This window comes from Castor canadensis, chromosome 2 (genome assembly GCF_047511655.1).
Source record: "Castor canadensis chromosome 2, mCasCan1.hap1v2, whole genome shotgun sequence".
Taxonomy (NCBI): domain Eukaryota; kingdom Metazoa; phylum Chordata; class Mammalia; order Rodentia; family Castoridae; genus Castor; species Castor canadensis.
In genome coordinates this window covers 127,125,315-127,135,181 of record NC_133387.1, presented here as the reverse complement: position 1 = coordinate 127,135,181, position 9,867 = coordinate 127,125,315, and the positions used below count along the sequence as shown (strand labels likewise).

At 40.2% G+C, this 9,867-nt stretch overlaps 1 protein-coding gene across 1 annotated transcript; it reads left to right on the top strand.

Annotated features, from left to right (window-relative positions):
* The first annotated feature begins 1,291 nt into the window (after window positions 1-1,291).
* Window positions 1,292-9,565, top strand: Znf770 (zinc finger protein 770). The gene is made up of 2 exons (XM_020153604.2): window positions 1,292-1,419; window positions 5,333-9,565. Exon 2 carries the CDS (start codon window positions 5,411-5,413, stop codon window positions 7,484-7,486), a length of 2,076 nt encoding a protein of 691 aa, XP_020009193.2. The 5' UTR covers window positions 1,292-1,419; window positions 5,333-5,410; the 3' UTR covers window positions 7,487-9,565.
* The last annotated feature ends 302 nt before the right edge of the window (window positions 9,566-9,867 follow it).

Sequence of the window (9,867 nt, the reverse complement as noted above, 5' to 3'; positions counted from 1 at the left end):
ATGAAATTTTCCTTGATGACTCTTATTTACATTGATTTCTTCCTTTTTTACAGGAGACTCCTAAGATTGCTCTCAGGGTAAATGAGAAAGGATATCCCGTAGGGTATGCAATCTTGGAGAATAGCTTGTCTAAACCCTAACTGAATTCTATGCTCTATACTCAGGCTTTGGGTGCAAAGGCCCACTTGTTTGCAGGTAGTGAATAAAGAACTAATCCCACCCTCCATTGGTCTGCAATTTCAGGCACTGTCTCTCAGGGTCTTGATATCTCTCCTCAGAATTATTGTGACTGGTGATGGATGTAATTGTTTGCATGATTTGACTGAGTTGAGTTCCCCAGGTAAAGCTGCAGAATGCAGCAAGTCTCCACAGATTATTTGAACTAACAGCATGTCCACCTTGGGATTGGTACTCAGGACACCTAATGCGTTTCCTTTCCTGTCTCCACCTATGCATTTGTTGGAAGAAGCAATGTCAACCCTTCCCAATTATGACTCCTTCAGGGTTCCTGTATGAGAAGCAAAAGCTTATTTCTTATTAGCCATTTTCTCATGTTACCACATCCAAAGTAGAAACTTACTTTTCTTTGGTCCTATCACTTCTTTTTCTTTGGTGGAGGAAAATATACCAACATCAGAAGCTAATGATCTTTGTTGTCAATGGTCTTTAGAAAGTAATCCCCCAAGTTGCTTACAGTTACAAGTTACTTGATACTTGCTCTCTTTTCCTCATCTCTCAAGGTGAGGCAATTACAATCAGAACCTGCAAAAATCTACAACAAATCCTTCTCTAATGCCTTCATACTTAAAAATCTTTAGTGATATGTGACACTTGCTTTAATCTGTAACTATATGCATTTTGGTCCTAAATTATGCCTACATAAAATGTTGAAACAGTTATAGTTTGAAAAGGAGTAGTGAAATGAAGAGCAAGTCTGGTATTAGATAGAACTAGAGTTCAAATCCCACCTCTATCTTTCATGAGCTGTTGGTGGTAAGTTCCTTATTGTTTCTGAGCTTCACCTTAAAATAGTATCCTATCATTTCAAAAATGTTGTAGGCAATATAGAAGTACAATAAATAAAGTATGACAGGTCTTTGCGGGCCTATTATGCAGCAGTAGTTACGTTGTGTACTTTGCATGCATTTTACCTAACTGTCCTCTATTCTCTCTCCCTGGAAATTGGGTTAGGAGAGCTGCATCCGGGAGTTCTCATCCCTGGAACCCCTCACGCGGATCGGAAGCAACCTGGGCCCTGAGTTCCGGGAAGTCTGTTTCCAAGCCGGACCGCGTTCCTGGGAGCACCCGCGCACCGCGCCTGCGCACTCCGCCCGTCGCCGCGGACCCTGCGGACGTGCGCTCGCGGCCTCCGCGGCACCGGGCCCCGATGTACGGCTGCCGGGCCCCCACCAGCTCCAGGTGCGTGCGGAGGAATCGAGGAAGCGGGTGGAGGTGGCGCGAACCCGGTGAGGGTCAGGCCTGCCTTGGTCCCCGAGGACCCGGAGTGGGGCGCCACGACCTCAGCCTCCCCACCGCGGCGCGGGGTGCGGGGTGTCTGAGAGGAGGCTTGGAAGAGAGGCCCTCCGCGGGGCCTGTCACCCAGGGCTGCTTTTCTAACCTCCCCCACCTTTTCCGGCTACCTTTCTCTTGCTCCCTAAGTGTGAGGTTTTAGTATCGGGGCTTCGGTCAGAGTGGGGGAGAAGGCGGGGTTCAAGGCCGGCCCGGGAGGGTGGGGGAGGGGCAGAACCCCTAGGGAGGAGGCCAAGGCCTTAGGACATTATTCCTAACCCAAAGCTGGCAGGCAGGTCTGTCTTTGTTGCATTCCCCACATCTTTTTTGGGCTGTTAATTAAGACTGAGCAGGCCTTCAGCCTGGAGGCCACATTGGATTTTATTGAGGTCAGGTTTTTCCAACAGGTTAATGTGCCCAGCTCTTGTCGGAATAGTTTCTGGGTTGAACCATGGAGCAGATCTGTTTATTTTTTATTTCAGTTTAATGTAAAAATTACAGTCTTAGGTTTTTTTTTTGGATGTTATTTGTCAAAAATACCAGCGGAGAGCGCAGAACGTCGTTGCAATGGGATTTTCGAGCCCCTTTAAATACAGGGGTATGGCGCTTGAGTGTGGAAATCCCTGACCTTTCACTTATAAATAGGAGATGAGATCACCACTTGCCTCCCATGGTTCTCACAATATAGGGCTCTTGGTTAAGTACTTTCCTACATGATGCGATGACAAGGGACAATAGTATCCAGTCTTACTGTTAGTGATCAGTGATCAACTATAGACTCTTCCTGGCAGGGGAGCTATAGGTAACCAATCCTGTAATCAGAGATAGCTGCCTTGTGTGGGGCTTTTATTTTTGGTATGTTCCATGTAAACACTTGTTAAATGGAAGGAGAAGCATCCAGAAAAATTGAGAAGTCTCAGTTTCAGACCAGAATCCTACCGTCTGACCTTAGGCAATTACTCGGCTTTGCCAGCCTGGCGTCATGGGAAGCTGCCCTCCCATAGCAACCAGACTCACTGCCTGGCAGTGCATTTGGCAGTGCTTTGGGGTTTCTAGGGGGTAATTGCAGTTGTGGACTCGTCCCTTCCATGCTACAAACCATATTCAGAACATAACCTCTTTCCTGGTGCAGTGCCTTGGCTTGGATGCTGTCCTGTCAAGGACCCTGGCTGAGTCACTTCCCAGTAGCCTCCACTGCCAAGGCACTTTAATCCATTTTTGACCCAGGTCCTTTCTATCCCCAGCTCTTTATGGTCCCTCCCCTGGCCCATGGGTCCACAGGAGTCAGGAGCCTTTTGTTAGGAGCTCTTTTGCAGCAAGAGTTCCTCCTGTGTGCTCCATCCACTTAGCCCTCACCTGAAATCTTTCTGTTTAAGACCCCTGGGAAACCAGTGCTGCTTTTTGCTTCTTCCTTACACTGTCATACTACATGAATAGAGCCAAACTCAGTTTGGCTCATTGTCCTGATTGACCACCTTGACACTTAATTGCTCAACAGGACTTAAATAAATTGCTGAGTTGTTGGCAGTTCACTGGATTTATGACTTAATTTTAATCCTCACGACTCTTGCTTTGTGTCAGCATGTTTAGGGATTTTGAAGGTTGTTCACCTGAAATTTCTCTGCTCAGTGTAGTAAAAATGGGTATTAATAGCACCAACAGCTGATTGTTGCTGGGTTTATGATGTATTTTATAAATTAATATAGTACATTTGTGTGGCATTTTCCACTTGGTCTCTAATTCAATGAATTTTAAATAAATATTTTGGGATGCTATGACCAAGTGAAGAAAACTGGACACTGATACTTAGTAATCTTGTCTCATTCTATGGGCCCCACTCTTTGTCGCCCTAATAGATTACTTGGCCACTTTGAATAAGGTCACTGATTTCTTGTAGTTCCACGGTCTAGTGCTGTGTGAAGCATGTCAGGAAAATCTTCCACAAACTTGATTCCTTCCTACAGAAGTCTCACAAAGCAGTATTTATATCCTTATATGTGGTATGTGTTCTAGTACATCTCCTGGATTTTATTAAACGACGTGCTGATCATAAGCTCCTAAGTTGATTTCACAATCCAATAGTGAACAGTGAAATACAGTTTGAAAAACACAGGTAAAGCAACTGGTAGAAAATATTTACGCTTTTTTTTTTTCCTGTTTCTAATTCAAATTGTTGAAAAAAAAAATCACAGAGTATTTGATTTTGTGGTGAAGGGTATCTTCTAGAAGATGACAAACAGCATATATCTTGGTTTGCCAAATCTGACAAAAGAATGCTGAGTTTCAGGTGGCGTTATCAACATTATGATCTCAAATAGAAGATACATCAGAGTGAGATAGCATAGCTTTCTTTTAAAAAAAAAGAAAAAGAAGATAGCTAATGTGTAGATCATTGCAATTTGTCTACCTCATTTTTCTGTACTTGTTTTTATCAGGAAGTCCACAACAAAGTAGAAAAGAAAATAAAAAGAACTAAATTCATTGTGTTTAAGTTAGAAACCCTAAACATGTTATTAAGGAGCTAGGAATATGCTTTACAAATTTGATTAGTGTTGAACTAATATACATTGCTTCACAGTTTTCTAATACATGCGTTATCGTCATTGAATTGCACAGCTCCTTGATGAGGCAGGCAGTCCTGGAGACATTTCTCCATCTTAATTTTTTTTTTTTTTTTTTTTTTGGTGGGACTGGGGCTTGAACTCAGGGCTTTACACTTGCAAAGCAGGCACACTACTGCTTGAGCCACACCTCCAGTCCATTTTGCTCTGGTTATTTTGGAGACTGAGTCTTACAAACTATTTGCTGGGGCTGATCTTGAACCTCAATCCTCCTGACCTCAGCCTCCTAAGTAGCTAGGTGCCTAGTGTCATTTCCCCATTTTAAAGATGAGGAGTCTTGTGTTTCCTTCATCTTGCCATCAAGATAACACAGTGACAAATCAAGGACTTGAACTTAGGCCTTGGGTTATTTTTTTTCCTAGTTGCCCATGTTGATCAAAAGAAGTAATTGAGTGCTGGCGGAGTGACTCCAATGGTAGAGTGCCTACCCAGCAAGTGTGAGGGCCTGAGTCTAAATCCCCAGTACCGCCCAAAAAAAGAAGTAATCAAGAGTAAATGGTGTTAATGTTGCACCTAAAATATCTTAGGTTTATACATGAAACATTTAATTCTCAGAGCATGTGTACAATATGTGCCATAGTTGAATGCAAATACATCTTATTCTTACTTTACTTTTCTAGACCATTTTTTAAAAAATGGCAAAGCAAGAGATAGGTCCCAGTGGCTCACACCTGCAATCCTAGGTATTTTGAGAGGCTGTGATCTGGAGGATTGTGGTCCAAGGGCAGCTTGGGCAGATAGTTTGCAGATCCTATCTCCAAAGTAACCAGAGCAAAATGGACTGGAGGTGTGGCTCAAGTGATAGAGCACCGGCTTCGCAAACACCAAGTCTGAGTTCAAACCCCAGCCCTGCAAAAAAAAAAAAAAAGCAAGGCAACTCAATATTGAAAAATGTATTTAATGAAAGAATAGAAAAATTGAATTGAAGTCAATTTAATGTTAAGAAATTCAGTTCAGTTCCCTTTTAATGCAGCTTCTCAAGTACAAACATAGCTGAAAACTTTAGATTCTTCGAAAGGCTCATCTATATGTATGAAATTAGTTTTATGATTAAAAGAATTCATCTAAAATGAGTGTTGGTTTATTTATAAACACAAGAAAAGTCTAGATTCTTCCTTACCCTTAATATCTTTAGCCAAAGAGTACATTACTTGTTTTCATATGTATAGTTTTAAAGCTAATATTTTCTGTTTAATTTTTAGACATCTGTGGATTGTAGGAACAGCATGGAGCCCATCAGAGCGTATCACTGAAGAGTGATGGCTGAGAGCAATTGAAACATGCTACAGATTGAGCAGTGTGCAGTAGCAAACAGATTACCCAGAAACAGGCCCTACATTTGCAATATTTGCTTCAAGCACTTTGAAACACCATCAAAGTTAGCTAGGCATTATCTCATTCATACTGGCCAAAAGCCGTTTGAATGTGACGTGTGTCATAAAACCTTTAGACAACTAGTTCATCTGGAGAGGCATCAATTAACTCATAATCTACCTTTTAAATGTAGTATTTGTCAACGCCACTTTAAAAATTTGAAGATGTTTGTGAAACACCAACAACTTCACAGTGATACCTATCAGAATGATGTTAAACAGGTCAGAAGATTGCTGGAGGCCAAGCAAGAAAACCCAGTGTATGGAGTGTATAATATCACCACAGAGGAGAGATGGGCCTTACCCCCATGCTCTAACTCTGATCCCACAGACAGCACTGCAAAGAGAAGAAAGAACATTCATGCGTGTGCAATCTGTGGCAAAATGTTTCCATCACAGTCAAAACTTGATAGGCACACACTTATTCACACTGGTCAGAGGCCTTTTAAGTGTGTCCTGTGCAGTAAATCTTTCCGACAGGCAACTCACTTAAAAATCCACCAGCTCACACATACAGAGGAAAGACCTTTTCAATGTTGTTTTTGTCAAAAAAGATTTAAGATTCAAAGCAAACTTCTGAAGCATAAACAAATCCATACCAGGAGTAAGACCTTTCAGGCTCTTTCATTAAAGCTGAAGAATCCAGAATCATGCCTCCTGCCTAATAAATTAAATGCAAAGCAGGAAGGTTTCGAACATGGTGATATGGGTGAATCTGAGGAGAGTAATCCACCTGATGTCCACTCTATTTACATCGTCCCCTTTCAGTGTTCAGAGTGTGAAGAGTGTTTTGAATCAGAGCAGATTCTCAATGAACACAAGTGTTTTCCTGCCAGAGGTGGCAAAATTCCAAGCAGGCTGAAAAGAAGCTACAACTATAAAACCATTGTTAAAAAAATCTTGGCCAAGTTTAAACGTGCTGGGGGTAAAAAAATACATAACTTTCGATCAGCGAAAAAAGCATATAAAAACAGGTTCTTGAAAAATTGTGGTCGTGTTTCTGGTGAGCAGAACTCTGAACAAACTAGGAGAACATTCATGGGTTCTCTTGGCAAACATGGAACCTATAAGACAGTTGGCAATAAAAGAAAGAAGAGACTGACTCTACCATTTTCTTGGCAAAAGCAATTCCAGAGGCAGAACGTGGGGAAAAGCCTGAAAGGGCTCCTTACTGCAGAAAGCATATTACCAGTAGATGGCTCTGTGAATAGCAAAGACTTGCCAGTCTGTGCTTCGTCGGGAGAGGAGTTCTTTGATGACTGTGATCTGCTTCATTGTGGGTTTCCAGTTCCAAGTGAAAGCCTTGCTAGAAATAAGATTTGCCCCTGTGATAGATGTGAGAAAGTGTTCCCTTCAATATCCAAACTGCAAAGACACTATTTAATTCACACTGGACAGAGGCCTTTTGGCTGTAATGTTTGTGGGAAATCGTTTAGACAGTCCGCTCACTTAAAAAGACATCAAGTAACGCATACTGAAAAGAGTCCCTATAGAAGATCTTTTTTCCAGGATTTTGAAAATGTGGACCAATTCTTCACTCATCCAAGTGATGATAACTATAATGGTTCCCAACAATGTCAGGCTCTTGGTTTTCAAAAATATGAAGTTTCAGAGTCAGATCAAATATCAGGGATGGAAGTTAAGGCAGAATCCCAGGATTTCATTCTTGGTACCTATGATAGAAATAGGCAGCCCTATCTCTCTAATGCACTTTTGGAATCAGGGCAGAGTCATTGTTATGGTTATGCAGGGTATCCTGAGAGAAATGATGGCCTTCTTTACCAATGCAGTGTGTGTTGTAAAAGTTTCCGATCCCCATCAAAGCTGGAAAGACACTATCTAATTCATGCAGGGCAGAAACCATTTGAATGCTCAGTTTGTGGCAAAACATTCAGACAGGCACCGCATTGGAAGAGACATCAGCTTACTCACTTTAAAGACCGATCACAAGTGAAAGTAGTAGTCTCTGACTCAGTTATGTAACTGGGCACCAACATTTGTGATCTCTACTGATTGTGTATTTTGTCAGAAGTTGAGTGGGTTTGTAGGCACATGCTTATCCCACATGAGTAAGATCAGAGAAAATACAGTGTGGAGGGAAATGTAAATCCATGGTGTGGTACAAACAGCTCGGCCTCATCCATTGAACTAGTCCTCTTTTAGATTGTAGCTGCGGCAAGTATCCCCACTGTATTTGTTTTACGTAATTGTTACCTATGACTCAGATTTTGTTAAACAAACTTTTCTTGCAAGAGAAAATTACAGAGCTAGTAAGTGTGAAAATGGGTAGAAAAATTATATTTGCTCGTCTTCTCAAAGCTGTTCTTGGAACTCTGGTAATTTTGCCTCTTTTCCCTTAGGTAATGATTTTTCTTTTTTTTTTTTTAAATCCGGGCTGCTGTCTGTCGTCTTCCCTAAAAGAACTTAGAAGTAGAAGAGAAGCTAGGTTGCATCTATGTACGTGTTAACTTACCAGGACTATTTTCCAAGTGCCATTATCATTTTGATAGTGTATAATTTTGCCTTTTCAGAGCAATAAATGCAGGTCATCTATTTGCTTGTTAGTGGTTGACAGCAGTAGTCATAGGTAAGACTCACCTAGAGAACTGCATTTCCAGAAAGACTTTACTTAAGTAAAACTTTGTTTTACTGCCTCTTTAGTTGAGTGGTTCTATAACAACTACCAAGTTTGCTCAAATGGCATGACTATATCTAGTTTTAGTTTTCCTCTGTGTTTTTGCAAGACACTAATAGTAAAAAGTGTTACTTTGGTCCTTACTACATTTTTATTTTAAATAATAAGGTAGTCATTCCTATAGGAATTGGATGCTTGTAGGGTTAAGGTACCATTTTTTTTCTGAACAATTGTAGTAATCACAAAATGTCCTTTATATTTGCCATAGTTTATGAAATCTTTTAAGGATGACATTTACTAGCAATAAAAAAAAAACATTGTGTTTCAAAAGTGAAGTGGAGGTGGGTATTTTATGTTAGCACACATGAATATAGTGAAAAGTCCTGTATTGAAAATACGGATAATTGTAAGTCCTTCATTGTGTTCTAAGAGCTGTTTTTTTGTGAGGGAATGTGATGGGATGGGTTTGGTTTGCTTGCTTTTTTTACCCCAAGTGAATTTTAAGTAAGTTGGATTTAACTTACAGAGTTGACAATATGAGTAAAATACCCCAGTGATGTACCTGGTTAAGGAGAAACATCCAGCTACAGCAGAGGAAAATCTCTTAGGTTTCCTTGAGATACGTTTCTCCAGTGCAAGCAAGATATGGTTTACAGAATTGGCTTTATACAAAACTTTTCCAGAACACATACGTTATATCAAAGCAAGGAGTCCCTAGTTCATATTCTCTAAGAATAGAAGTTCATAATTTCATAGATCTGGAATTATGGATTTGGGGCATTTCCCTAAGCTGTTTATGTAATTTTATTCAAAGGAAATGTCTTACACAGTCCTTTCCCAACCTGAATAGGGAGAGGTCCAAGGGTTGTGCTTGTATGACTATGAGGTTTTGTTTGCGTAAGTGATATACTTTTCTTTGATCCATGCCTTTTTTAACTGTTTCATATTGAAAGTTGGGATATTGTAAAAATTTTGTCAGAGATGTTCTGTAGTGCTATTTGAAGTACCTGTAACAAAGTACTTATTTTCCTTCATTATCATTGCAAGCTTCTTAATGGAAACTTTACAGGAATGAGAAGAAAGTATACATCCATGTTGAGAAGATTAGGCAGATGTTAAATGGCGGATTGCTGCATGCTAAAACTGTGGGCACTCTTGAATTAATTACTTTGGAATTTGGAAGAAATACATAATTTTGCAGAGGGCTAGATTTCTTTTGTTTGGGTGATTCCAGGCTTTTGCATGATTCTTTACTGAAGGAGTTTGATTAGCTGAGTTAGTAGAATTATTATTGTTGATTTGTATTGCAAAAGGACCTGTAATTTTAAGATAAAATGTATGTGTTGATGGGATGTAGATGGTGATAAAAATTCTTGAAAAATAAAATTTCAGAATATTTTAAAAATAAAGTTTCAAGTTACACAGTTTGTACTTTTTGTTTTTTAAGGAAAAAATCACATAATACTGGAACAAATTACCAGTAATTGCCAAACACTTGTGGGTCTGCTCCAGTCCACCTTCTACACTAACGACTTACTTGTTAGCATTCCATATCTTTGATAGCTCCTTGTCTGCAAAGGGGTATGTTGCTTCACGGCATGTCATTTGATGTACATCATCCTCTTATCCACCCTTGTCTGATTTTTCTCTAGAGCTGTACTAAGGAAATACAGAATCACTTCTCCAGTATGTACTATTATTCTTTCTGCCTCTATCTTGTGTACGTAGT

Coding starts and splice junctions, on each gene's coding strand:
- Znf770 (XM_020153604.2), top strand. CDS start 5,411: ATGCTACAGATTGAGCAGTGTGCAGTAGCAAACAGATTACCCAGAAAC.